Source organism: Mchenga conophoros, linkage group LG18, assembly GCF_057382185.1.
Source record: "Mchenga conophoros isolate Kocher_MC1m ecotype Shallow Benthic linkage group LG18, M_conophoros_male_GT1.1, whole genome shotgun sequence".
Classification (NCBI taxonomy): domain Eukaryota; kingdom Metazoa; phylum Chordata; class Actinopteri; order Cichliformes; family Cichlidae; genus Mchenga; species Mchenga conophoros.
In genome coordinates this window covers 14,807,185-14,819,913 of record NC_140543.1, presented here as the reverse complement: position 1 = coordinate 14,819,913, position 12,729 = coordinate 14,807,185, and the positions used below count along the sequence as shown (strand labels likewise).

At 39.8% G+C, this 12,729-nt stretch overlaps 1 protein-coding gene and 2 non-coding genes across 3 annotated transcripts; 1 reads left to right on the top strand and 2 right to left on the bottom strand.

Moving 5' to 3' along the window:
* Positions 1 to 718: 718 nt before the first annotated feature.
* On the top strand, positions 719 to 11,627 carry chmp5a (charged multivesicular body protein 5a). Its single transcript, XM_085253283.1, has 8 exons — positions 719 to 889; positions 1,246 to 1,350; positions 1,440 to 1,486; positions 3,099 to 3,192; positions 3,456 to 3,527; positions 4,818 to 4,926; positions 10,708 to 10,823; positions 11,157 to 11,627. Exons 1-8 carry the CDS (start codon positions 821 to 823, stop codon positions 11,205 to 11,207), a joined length of 663 nt encoding a protein of 220 aa, XP_085109409.1. The 5' UTR covers positions 719 to 820; the 3' UTR covers positions 11,208 to 11,627.
* trnar-ucu (transfer RNA arginine (anticodon UCU)) lies at positions 6,208 to 6,299 on the bottom strand. Its single transcript is given in 2 exon segments — positions 6,208 to 6,243; positions 6,263 to 6,299. It is a non-coding gene; the product is annotated as a tRNA-Arg (tRNA).
* On the bottom strand, positions 6,989 to 7,080 carry trnar-ucu (transfer RNA arginine (anticodon UCU)). The gene is given in 2 exon segments: positions 6,989 to 7,024; positions 7,044 to 7,080. It is a non-coding gene; the product is annotated as a tRNA-Arg (tRNA).
* Positions 11,628 to 12,729: the final 1,102 nt, after the last annotated feature.

The following is a 12,729-nucleotide window of genomic DNA, read 5'->3' as shown; positions in this document are numbered from 1 at the left end:
TGGGGAAACCAGAGCACCCCAGGAAAACCCACTCAGGCACATGGAGAAAATGTAAACATGCAGTGACTACAGCTGACTAGCAGGTTCAAATTCTTGCTCTGGGTAGGCATTGCTAATAAGTGCACCAGCATGCTGCTCTGTCTGGAGTAATGACTCTATAAAAAGTTACATATGGCCCATTCTTTGAAAGAATTTTTAAACATGTAAAAGTCTAAAAACTATTACAGGAACCAGGAGGAATTAATTTGCATGACTTCCACCTTTTCTCTACATGGACTGGAATGCAGGACCTAAATACTTCTACCTCTGAGAATAGATATGCAAAGCATTAGCAATGAAATTTACAACTTACAAATCCTGAATAAAAGATGCCATATTATAACGCAGTACCAACCTTTCTATAACTACTCATTTCAATGGAATTTTACTCCGTAGAGAGCAGTTTTTAGTCTTTGGGGATTATACATTAAAATCAATAAATAATAACATGCTCTTGAAAGAACCAGATTAAAAGATAAAATCTAAAATCTAAGTAAAACCTACATTTGTTGCCATTTTATTTGCAGTGGGGGAGTAACAAAGCCTGATGGTGGATGCAATCTGTGGGGACAAAAGGTTCTCCCTGGAAGCTGCAGTGCCTCTGCTCACCGCTAAGTGGCAATAGCGCGTCTAAAATCTCATTGGTCACAAGCGTTTGCACCAACCAATGGAAATATTTTGCGTCTGAACCGTTGCTTCCGGGTGTCTTCAATGAAAAAATCTCTTTGCATTTGATGCTTTTTGTGTTTTCTAAGGTAAGCTAAAGGCTGACGTTTAGAAAATGAACCGAATATTCGGACGAGGAAAACCCAAAGCGCCTCCTGCGAACCTGTCGGACTGTATCGGCACTGTGAGTACTGTCAGCCTGTGAGCTTTTGTTGTTTATGTCCATATTGTGCGACCTAACGGTAGCGGTGCATAGCTAGCATGGTTACAAAAGGCTTGTCAAAACAGCATCCGTGCCAACTAGCTCAGAGGCTACAGTTAGTCAGCACTTTGGGCTGGAATAAAAGACATTCAGCCTCGGTTGGACTGTGAAGTAGGGATGTGTTTGTTAACCACAGCTCTCAATTATGTTCCAAGCTTTTACCTCTCTAATTTTTTTCTTCTAATGCACCCACATACAGGCATGGCGTTTTAGCACAGTGTTTTGTTTGCCAGGACGCTGGAAATCATTACCTCTAATTGATCTCTTCCTCGCTCCAGGTGGATGCGAGGGCTGAGTCCATTGAAAAGAAAATTGGCAGGCTAGATGCGGAACTCTTGAAGTACAAGGATCAGCTGAAAAAGATGAGAGATGGGCCCTCGAAGGTAGGACACATGATGTTAACTTTGGGTGTTTAAAAGGCTAGAAGACAAATACATCGATGTTATTTATTTATTTTTGCTTTCAATTGCAGAACATGGTGAAGCAGAAGGCAATGAGAGTCCTGAAGCAGAAGAGAATGTGAGTCCTTCACTGTGCAAACATCTGTATGCTTTATCTCAAAGATGTGAGCACGATAGCCTCTCTGATACATACACACACATAGATAGATAGATAGATAGATAGATAGATAGATAGATAGATAGATAGATAGATAGATAGACATAGTGTGGATGTTGGCAAATAAGAGGAAAGTTTTAATATGTTAATATTTTGGAGATTAGGTTGAACAAAAAATTAAGCCTGTAAACTAAAATCATCTAAACAAAGGTTTATTTCACCATACGATTTAAGTGAATTGCAGGTACTGATTTGTGACAGAAAGATAACAGCAATAGTGAAAGGGAATGTTTATAAGATGGTTGTAAGACCCGCTATGATGTGTGGTTTGGAGATCGTGGCACAAGAGGTCAAGCTGGAGGTGGCAGAGTTAAAGATTTTGAGGGTTTGTATTGGAAGTAACCACAGGGACAGCTCAGGTTGAGCAGTTTGGAGGTGAAATTAAAGCGTCAAGGTTGCAATAGTTGAGTGATGTCCAAAGGAGGTCCAGTTGAATATATTGGACAAAGGATGTTGAATATGGAGCTTCCAGGAAGGAGTTAAACAGGACGACCACAGAGGAGGTTTATAGATTTAATGAAAGAGAACCTGCAAAGGGTTGGTGTGACAGAGTAGGGTGAGATAGAGGCAGATGATCCGCTAAAGGGAGCATCTGAAAGAAGAAGAAGCCGTTACAGGTAAAGACGAAAACATCAATGCATGAAGTGTTGAATCTGAAAGAAAACAAAACACGACTCTCCTCCTACCAGATCTGCCAACCCAAAGCATCGTGAGGAGGTAGTAAAAGTGAGTTCTTATATAAGGAGTGAGCAAGTGAACTAAATCAGGCAAATGTGGAGAGACAAATGAAGTCAACTATTTAAATGTCTCACACACGAATTATTGTGTCATATATCTATCGTAATAATAAAAACTGCTTTGTTTAGGGCTGTAACTGTTGATTATTAACATCATAGATGTCAAACCTAGGGCTAAATATTTTTGGCTCTCTAATTGGAGCTGTAAAATTTCATAACAGCCTGATTGTTTAACATGTCATATTAAACAATCAGGCTCACCGCCACAGTACCTCAGAGCAAACAAGCTTGCTAACACTGAATGCAACAAAGAGTGTAAGCAAGTTGAAGATCGTCATTCGATGAAACTAACAGAACCAAATTATCTCAAAAAGCAGCAGCTTATTTTAGTGGCAGCTTGGTCACATTGCTTCCATTAAGGCAGACTTGTTCCCAGTGGTGTTTCACTTGGCCAGTTTTGTCCTTTGTCACCAGTTTTGTTCATAACTTTCACAAACAAAATTTCTTGGTGCAGCTAAGAAGTCAAGGGCATTAGGTCCATCTGCAGATGCAATCTATCCTTTTTGCAGATGATGTGGTTCTGTTGTCTTTGTCAAGCGATGACCTCCAGTTCGCACTGGGGCAGTTTGCAGCCGACTATCTCACCCTACTCTGTCGCACCAACCCTTTGCAGACGGCTGGGGTGTGAAAAGCTCTTGATTTTACGGTAACATAGGAGTGTAATAATGTATGTAAAGACTCAAATGTATTAAAGCATCTATATTGTTTTTACATAGGTATGAAGGTCAAAGGGAGCAGCTGGCTCAACAATCCTTTAACATGGAGCAGGCAAACTACACGATCCAGACATTAAAGGACACCAAAACAACAGTAAGAGTCACACAGCATGACTCCAAGACTCCAACTTTTTAGTTGCTGTTAAGCACTTTTTTCCAAATCACAGCTTTCATACGTACCAAACATCTAGATTTCTGACATACTATATTGTATCGCTAAGCTTTTGATTTTGTCCATTCATTAAACAAATCTCATTAGAAAGTTCCCTGGTTGTGGTAGTGGATGTGTTCAGATTGTCTGTACCTGATGAGAAAATGTTGTCAGCGACTAAATCCACATGTATTTTTTGTCCCCAGGTGGAGGCCATGAAGATTGGTGCCAAGGATATGAAAAAGGCTTACAAGGACGTCAGACTTGATCAGATTGATGTATGTTTGTCTAAACCAGAGCTTCCCAAAGTGTGGGACCCTGCAGAGCCATTGCAGGGGGGGTGCGGTATGAAAAGGGGAAAAAAAACAAAACGCTTGGACACTGCTAGCACGGGGCGCCCACACAAACGCAAAGCAAGAGATGAAGCATAGCTGAATATGTTTCCAAACCAACTTCATTCTAAGCCAATGACTAAAAAATATGGTGAAGCATATCTTCCCTTTGGTTTCACCTGCACAAGTGCCGAGGTAGGTCTCCCTGCAGAATTGCTTTTCCCTTCGTCGGGAGCAGCGCTGGGCTGTTCAAATCACGGACAAACAGGATCCTACGTTCTTGATTCGAATATTATTACACAGGAAAAAAACAACTACACGTAAAATAATCACACCGTGACGCCTCTGCCTTTCTAAATGGAGGGACAGTAACTGCGTGTGTGTGTATGTAAGCGTGTAAAACCTGCAGATAGTCAGAAAAAGGCACACACCTTTGACGTTGCGTGACGAACTCTGCATTCCTCGTCCACACATAAACGCAAAAAAGGAGTTTTAAAAAATCTCAGTTTTCGGTGATTCGAAACGCCTTTTACGTGTGGACGAAACAGCTGCGCTTTCAAAAATGCCTGTGTAGGCGTGGACGTAGCGTTATTTTATTACTACCTGTCATTTATTCCAGATTACTTGTATTTGCTTAATTGTTTACTAAATGTTTGAGGTGTGAAATAAACCACAATGGAGCAAAATATGGGCGTGTGTGGTTGGAGGATGTGTGCGTGCGCGTGAGGGGGGGGGGGTGAACATTTTTCTTGTAAAACAAAGGGGGGCCTAGCAAAAAAGGTTTGGGAACCACTGGTCTAAACTATGAATGCAGTCATTAGCCAAAAATGGGGAGATACTTGAGGCCAGGAGAATTGCTTACTGCATGCGAAGCATCAATTGTAAGAAAAATCACCTCACATTACATCACATTTCTGCAACACTTACACTGTACTCTTAGCAGCAGCCAGATTCAGCAATTTATCAGCTCTTACTGTATAATTAAACTTGCTCTGATTTCAGAACCCTGCAGTAACAAAATGAGTTAATAGTTTTGTTTAAATGAGTTCTAATCAACACACTTAATAGGTCTCATTTATTTTCAGTGCCCCCTGCTGTTATGTGATTCTCTCTTCCTATTTGTGCAGCAGTCGATTAAAAACTGATGAAATTAAAATTATGATTTTACATGCAAGATAAAAGTTAAAATCTCACAGTTGAGGCATTAAAAGTGAACACAAGTATTTGGACTTCCAGGATTTACAGGACCAGCTGGAGGACATGATGGATGAAGCCAATGAGGTACAAGAAGCCCTGAGCCGCAGCTATGGCACTCCAGACATCGATGAGGAGGATCTTGAAGCAGGTAAATGTACATTTTGTTGGCAGTTTTTCATTTAGGGTGCATTAAAGTGAACAGTCGCAGTGACCAGTGTTGGTCAAGTTACTTGAAAAAAGTAAGCAGTAACTAATTACTGATTACTTCCCCAAAAAGTAATCCTGTTACATTACTGATTACTTATTTTCAAAAGTAATTAATTAGTTACTTTTTAAAAACACAATTTACAACCTGAATAGGTGATAAAGCAATAGATCTTTCAGCCCAATTCTACTTTTTCTGCATAATACATTATATAAAACGTAATCAAATGGAAAAGTATCTTTTTAAAACTCGTTTTATTAGTTTTAATCTTTTAACTTTATGCATCAAGCAAAAATTAAATTATATGCACCATTCTCTGACTGGAAGAAATTTGTTTAACATTTAAACCTATTTTCTGCACATTCCAGCACATAAAATAAAATATTTTTTGTGTTTACACTCACTCTTTCAAATAAATCCAAGTGAAACAGCAGAAAATAAATAAAATCAAAGACTCAGCAGTCCTGTTGCTCTATTTTCACCTGTATAGCAGGTGGATGTTTGCCCTGGTGCAGGTGTGCCACAGCAGTTAGTGGAAGAATCCGCGAGTTTGTCTGTGAATTTTCCATTCCGTTGCAGCGTACTCGGTGCTTGCTCGGAAGTTTATGGGTTTTTTCGCTGTAAAAAGACGTTTTCTTCCCATGCAGTGAACGCTAATGTTTTTGTGACTTTTTACGGAATCAAACTCAAAGTAAGGTCAGTACTTCCACGCTTTAAACGCTGCACACTCATACTCTCTGTGTTACTTGTAACGCCTTACTGCCCATCTCTGGTTGTGACACATAAATATGTCCAGTGACATATTTTGTGGGTGGAGCCATTGTGACCAGACATTTTTTTGTTTGGTTTTTGTGGAACAGACTGATGTATTACCTATAGCTAGAGCGACGAACTTCAAATATAGCCATGTAATGAAAATATAGCCGTTCCCTATGGTATCAGCATCCATCCAGAGACCATGCAAACTCCACACAGGAAGGCCAGCTGATTCAAACCCAGGACCCTCTTGCTGTGAGGCAATGATGTTAACCACCAAGACACGGTAAGCCCAGCCCAGCTGTTATAGGGCAAGAGGCAGGATCTATCCTGGATATGTTACCAGTTTATCACAGGACATTTGTGGTATAAGACAATGATGCTAACCACCCTGCCACTGCACTACACCACAGAGATGTCAACTCTTTAGATGCATCTGACTTCCATAGTGAGGAAAAGTTAAACTTTTGACTCTAGTGGGACTCGAACCCACAACCTTTGAATCACTCCTTAAGTGTATGCTTAGAAGTCCAATGCGCTATCCATTGCGCCACAGAGCCAGATGTGTGACCTTGTCCTGTGTCACTTGTTGACAAATTAGATTCCTCTATGACTTTGAAGCAGCTTCTGTGTTCAGAGTTTCCCTTGAATAAAGGAATAATGACGGAACAAAGTCTGGACTTTCTGGATCCATAATTGCCTCCTGTTTTCACACGTCCATTCAGGTTCTTCCACTTCTCTCTCACCAGTCTATCACAGAAATGCAATTAACCTTTCACACTAATTAACCTAACTTGCAGAATACCTGGATGCTCCAGGTAATCCCACAGTCATCTCTTATTTTTGGTTCTGGAGAGTGGAAATTCCCTCTTGGATGCTAAAGTCTCAGATTATGTGATGACATCACATCTGAGTGATTAGCTTCCATGGATAGTGGTGTCTATACAGATTTGTTATTTGAGACAGAAGATTTTCTTGTAGTTTCAGTATTAAGATGTACATGACTTTAACATTAAGAAAACACATGTAACTTCTACATTAAGAAGTCAAGGGTTAGACTCTGGTGGGACTCAAATCCACAACTTTTGAATCACTGCTGAAGTGCTTGCTTAGAAGTCCAATGCGCTAGCCATTGCGCTACAGAGCCAGATGTGTGCCCTTGTCCTGTGTAGTAGCTTCAGTACTAAGATGTACATGACTTTAAAGTTACGAACAAACATGTAGCTTCTACATTAAGAAGTTAAAGGTTTGACTCTGGTGGGACTCGAACCCACAACCTTTGAATCACTGCTGAAGTGCTTGCTTAGAAGTCCAATGCACTATCCATTGCGCCACAGAGCCAGATATGGTTTCACCTGTTTTACTTTTTGTCAGATGTGATCTGACCATTTAAAAAAAGTGGTATGTTAAAATGTATGTTGAAGTGGCTTCTATGGACTGAGTTTCCCTTGAATAAAGGAAAATCTGGACTTTGAAGATCCATTGATTCCTCCATAGTTGTCAGCCATCCATCCAACTTCTTCTATTTATCTGATTCAGGGTCGCTGGGGGCACTGGTGCCTATCCCAGCTGTCATGGGGTGAGAGGCAGGTTCTACCCCTGGTCAGCAACAGGTCACCAATCTGTCACCCCATGTGCGACTTGGGACTGTGGTAGAACCCACACTGACACAGGGAGCGCTCCTCACAGAAAGGCCACGGGCTGGAGTGGAATTCAGAGCCTTTTTACTATGAGATAACAATAGCAATCTTAACATGAACTACAGTAACCGATTTAAAAGCCCAACCTCAAGAAAAATGCTTCATGTAAACACACCAGTTGGAAGATTCTGAGAAATCCAGACAGTGGCATTTATTTCCATCAAACAAAACAGTTTCTTCTTCTACTATTTCTAGGAAGTTAGACAATTTGGTGCACGCCATTTCAAACATTTGATGTTTATGCACATCATGATCTATCTACCCAAGTTTGTATCAACAAACTATTTGGTTCGTTTTGATGCTTCAGTGCTTCTAATACGCTAATGAAATTAGAGATGGACCGATCCGATATTACGTATCGGTATCGGTCCGATACTGACCTAAATTACTGGATCGGATATCGGAGAAAAATAAAAAATGTAATCCGATCCATTAAATATCACGAAAGCACCTCACAAAACTTGCAACACGCCGTAACTCGCCTCAGAACGTTAGCACGTCGGAGCAGTATGCATCACGTGATAGAGCGGCTGTGGCGTGCGGGACCTGTCGGTGGTCTGGATAGCATTTGGAGCTTCGCTAGCAACCCGGCATTTCATCTCCGACAAAGTTATCCCGAGAGAAGTAAAGCAAATGTGTAAGTCCATCTCTGAATGTTTGTAAAGCATTCCTGCGTTAAGCTTAACAAGCGATATATGGAGCGACTTCCTCCTCTTGCTGCTACTTCAATCATGAAACTGCTTAATGATCAGCTGATCGGCTTTTCTGTCGCGAGTCCGTGTCTCTTGTTTGTTTTTGGCCCACTTTGCACCAGAAAGAGGAAACCAGCGGTTGAACAACAGCAGCACGTTTAAGCTTGATCAGCTGCTGTTAGAATTTATTTAATATTACTTTCTACTCGAGGATCTTTTTCTACGTAGCTGACGCTGGTAACTGTGCAGGGGCGGATCTAGCAAAGTTTAGCCAGGGGGGCCGATAGGGCATTAACAGGGAAAAGGGGCACAAAGACATACTTTTCTTTCTTATTCTCATTTAAAATGTCGAGCTTTTAATAAATAATTATCTGACACCCAAAGTTTTAATTTGATGTAAAATGAATAGAAGTCAATTACTGTATATAGTGACTATTAAGTCTAATATACCCTAGTAAGCTATAGTACTTTTTCCTTTGGGAAGGTACCATCTGTGCAGTCTGCAATTTTGTTGAAGAAAGATGTTGAATCTATTTAATATTTTAATATATTGAAAAAAATAATTGATTTCTGTGCATTTTTTTTCACACTGCATCAAATTAAGGTTGATTACGTCGATTAAGCATCATGAGGTGGAGCGTGAGGGGTGGTTCCCTATTTTTTATTTATTTATTTTTGTTGTTGCTGGGAGTTGGAACCCTATTAGTTAGGTTGCTTAATATTTACGCTAAGTACTCTTTAAAATACCAGAATAGGGAGGATGGTGTAGGTTTAAGTTTATTAGATTGATCAGTATTGCTGAACTATGAAATATTTTTTTTGCATACAGGTATAACAGAATAGCTTTAGTGTAGTTGTTGTTTTAAACTTGAGTATGAACTTATACAAAATGCAGCAAGATATTTAAAAAAACAGTTTTGTTGATTAAAAAACACTATATCGGATTCATATCGGTATCGGCAGATATCCAAATTTATGATATCGGTATCGGTATCGGACATAAAAAAGTGGTATCGTGCCATCTCTAAATGAAATAGTAACTAATGTAATGTAAATATCTACTAAAAGTGTTGGCTTGTCAATGACACACCTTATATATTCAGACTCCTTATATTGGGCCTAAAAAGCCAATACTACTTTCTGATGATGCATGTAACTTCTACATTAAGAATTTAAACGTTCAACTCTGGTGGGACTCAAACCCACAACCTTTGAATCACTCCTGAAGTGCTTGTTTCGAAGTCCAATGCACGGTCCAGATGTGAAAGGTTGTACTGTGTCATATGTTCATAAATCTAATTCCTCTGTCAATTTGAAGCAGCTCCTCCATAATTTTCCCTTATAAAAAAAAGAGGGAATATATTTTAGACTTTCTGGATTGTTGCTAGAACCTAGCCCAGCTGTGATAGGGGAAGACACAGGGTACACCTCGGATCTGTCACCAGTTTATCACAGAGATACAGTCAACCACATACAAGCACCCATGTAAACATGTACATGTAAACTGTCTTATCTCTTATTTGGTTTTTAAGCAACTGGAGAGTGGAAATCCCTTCTTGTATGCTAAAATCCCAGAGCTCAATGCTAAGTTATTAGCTTCCATGTATAGTGATGAGGACTTCTTATTTGAGTTAGAAGTTGCCTTGTAGTTCCGTTCTTAAGAATTACATAACTTTTACATTAAGAAGAGGTTAAAAGTGTTGACTTTGGTGGGACTCACACCCACAACCTTTGAATCACTCCTGAAGTGTATGCTTAGAAGTTCAATGCACTGCCCATTGCCAGGTGCGAGAAGATGCCCTGTGCCATTTTTTGTCAATTGTGATCCGTCCATTAAAAATGTGGTAAATAGTGACTAAAGTAATTTAAAAATCTACTAAAAGTGCTAGCTATTGCATAGACATGCCTTGTCTATGCCGACTTGTTATTTGAGGCTTAACCCAGTAACTAAAATGCCTTTTCGTTAGATGCATCTAACTTCTATAGTGAGGGAAAGTTAAAGATTCAACTCTGGTGGGACTTGAACCCACAACCTTTGAATCACTCCTTAAGTGTATTCTTAGAAGGCCAATGTGCGAGCCATTGTGCCACATGTGAATGGTTGTCCTGTGTCACTTGTTGTGAAATCTGACTCCTCTGTGAATCCGAGGAGCTTATGTGGACTGAGTTTCCCTTATATAAAGGAAAAAAGAGGAAACAAAGTCTGGACTTTCTGGATCCATGGGTTCCTCTATTGTCCCATTCATTCAACTCCTTCCACTTGAGGGTTGCTAGAACCTATCTAAAATGCCTTTTAGTTACATTCTGGGAAGGCAATATTTTATGATCCTGTATTTAGGCACATAAAATCTCTTTTTCAGGAGATACACTGGCACTGTTGTTTGAATTCTGTTTTATATCACACTCATTCTCTGCCTTCTTTGCCTCCTGGGGCTCTTTCTCAGATTTCAGCATCCACGATGTGGAGCTTCCAGGACAGCTTGGATCTCTTTTTATTGAAGCTAAGACCTCTTTGCTAGTGTGTAATTTGAGCAATGATCTGGAGTATTACAGTGACAGTACCACTGTGGTTTCAGAGCTGGATGCACTGGGTGATGAGCTGCTGCTGGATGATGACACCTCTTACCTGGATGAGGCCTCAGCTGCCCCGTCTATCCCTGAGGGAATCCCCAGTGACAGCAAGACAAATAAGGTGACAGTCTACAGAGCTCAGTTTTCATGACATGAAGGGCAGGGTTGTGGAAAATACATGAAAGTAAAATAAAAAGTAATCATAAAGAATTTTTCCTACTTCAAAATGGACCTTTGGGGTGTGACTGTGTATGTAAGCAAACTATTAAACCTGCCACGAATTCTGGTGCCAGTTTCTAATCCTGTGTATGTGTTTGGTAGATTAACTATAATGTGCAAAACTAAGTTTTTTCCAGTCCACTCTATTGTTTAAACACAAACCTGCTAAGTGAGTAACACTTGAAATGTAAGTGTTTTGCTCGTGGCTGATGTTTTTTTCTTCTTTTGTGTTCAGGATGGTGTGCTCGTGGATGAGTTCGGCCTCCCTCAGATTCCTGCCACATAAACAAGAAGCAAATAAAAACAGCTGCACTCGAACTGAAAACACTTTTATATGTAGAGTAACATTTATACATGCAAAACCATTTGATGTGAGAACACTACAATTTGGAGGCTGTTCTGGTTTCAGGTTGTGTATTGTTACTTCTACCGTGCTGGCATGTGGCCTTGTAACATACTAAACCTTTTTTTTTTTTAACATAATTCCCTTCATCTTCTCTTTCTTTCATCATCAACAGCTTGTCTGTGTCGTTCATTAGTGTTCCTTAGTGTTTATTTATTTCTGTTTGTTATTAATTTTGTGTGATTTTTAGTCACTAAGATCATGTCTGCATTCTCAAAAGTGGAGGTTATTCACACTTGGGCTGTTTAAAATATCTGCAGGGTTATTTGAAACATGCAAAATAAAAATGTTTGTTTTAAATCAGCTGTGAGTTCTTAATTTATGGCGTATTTGTTCATCCTCCTCTATCTTGTTTTTAGCTCTTAAGTAGACATTGCTAGTACCACGTTGCCGTCAGCCTGTTTTAATTCTCCATGGCATAGATTCAACAAGGTGCTGGAAACATTCCTCAAAGATGTGGTTCATCCATGATGTGAGTCTCCTGCTCCACCACATCTGGAGTCCATTTGAGTACAGCGAACTTGCTGTCATGTTCAGGAAACTAGTTTGAGATGATTTGTGAGAAACAGCTATCAAAGGATGGATGCTTTTCTGTGGGTGTGGTCATAAGGGGATGGATTTGGTCAGCAACAATACTCAGGTAGGCTGAGGTGTTTAAACGATAAGTGTGTCAAGAAAATATCTTGTTATCCTGTTCTTAGGTGAAATGGAATGGTACCAGGTGTGGTGTTCTGTTACTGTAACCCATCTGCTTCAGGCTTGAGAGCTCTTGGCCATACCTGGATGGCAAGAAGTGGACCTTTCATTTTTTCTGTTGCCATGCTATGATCAGTGTAGCCATTCTCCTCTGACCTCTGGCATCACTGAGTAATTTCCACCTGGAGAATTGTCGCTCACTGGATGTTTTCTCTTTTTTGAACCATTCTCTATAAACCCTGATGGTTGTGTGGAGAAATCCCAGTGAATCAACAGTTTCTGAAATACTCATACTAGCCCGTCTGGCAGCAACAACATACCACATTCAAATTTACTTAAGTAGAGCCATACCAGTGAAACGCCCCTTTCTCTCTGTATAAAGTAGTTTAAGTGCACTACTTAAACTTCTCTGAGATATCTCAGTATAAGAAGTGCAGTTTAAACAATGCGTCTTGTTTTTCTCTCCATGATAAAGAAAATCTGCTGTACATAATGAAGCAAATGTGTCAGCACAACTCTTTGGGCTTAAATTGTAAAAAGAAAAAGAAAAATCGAATTATGGGAAATGTTCTGCCCAAACTGTCATGTAAATAGAAATTACAGTTAAAGGTCCAAAATGTATTTATGTTTCCAATTGTGTTTCAGATTGAAGTCTTTTTTTTTAGATTGAGGCCATTTTTCGCATTACTGCCATTTGATTGGCTGACTA

Bases quoted from the DNA above. Each gene is read 5' to 3' on its own strand.
- chmp5a (XM_085253283.1), top strand. From the start codon at position 821: ATGAACCGAATATTCGGACGAGGAAAACCCAAAGCGCCTCCTGCGAAC. The intron at 1,351-1,439 runs GTAGGACACATG...TTTCAATTGCAG, and splicing joins TGAGAGATGGGCCCTCGAAG to AACATGGTGAAGCAGAAGGC. The intron at 1,487-3,098 runs GTGAGTCCTTCA...GTTTTTACATAG, and splicing joins GTCCTGAAGCAGAAGAGAAT to GTATGAAGGTCAAAGGGAGC.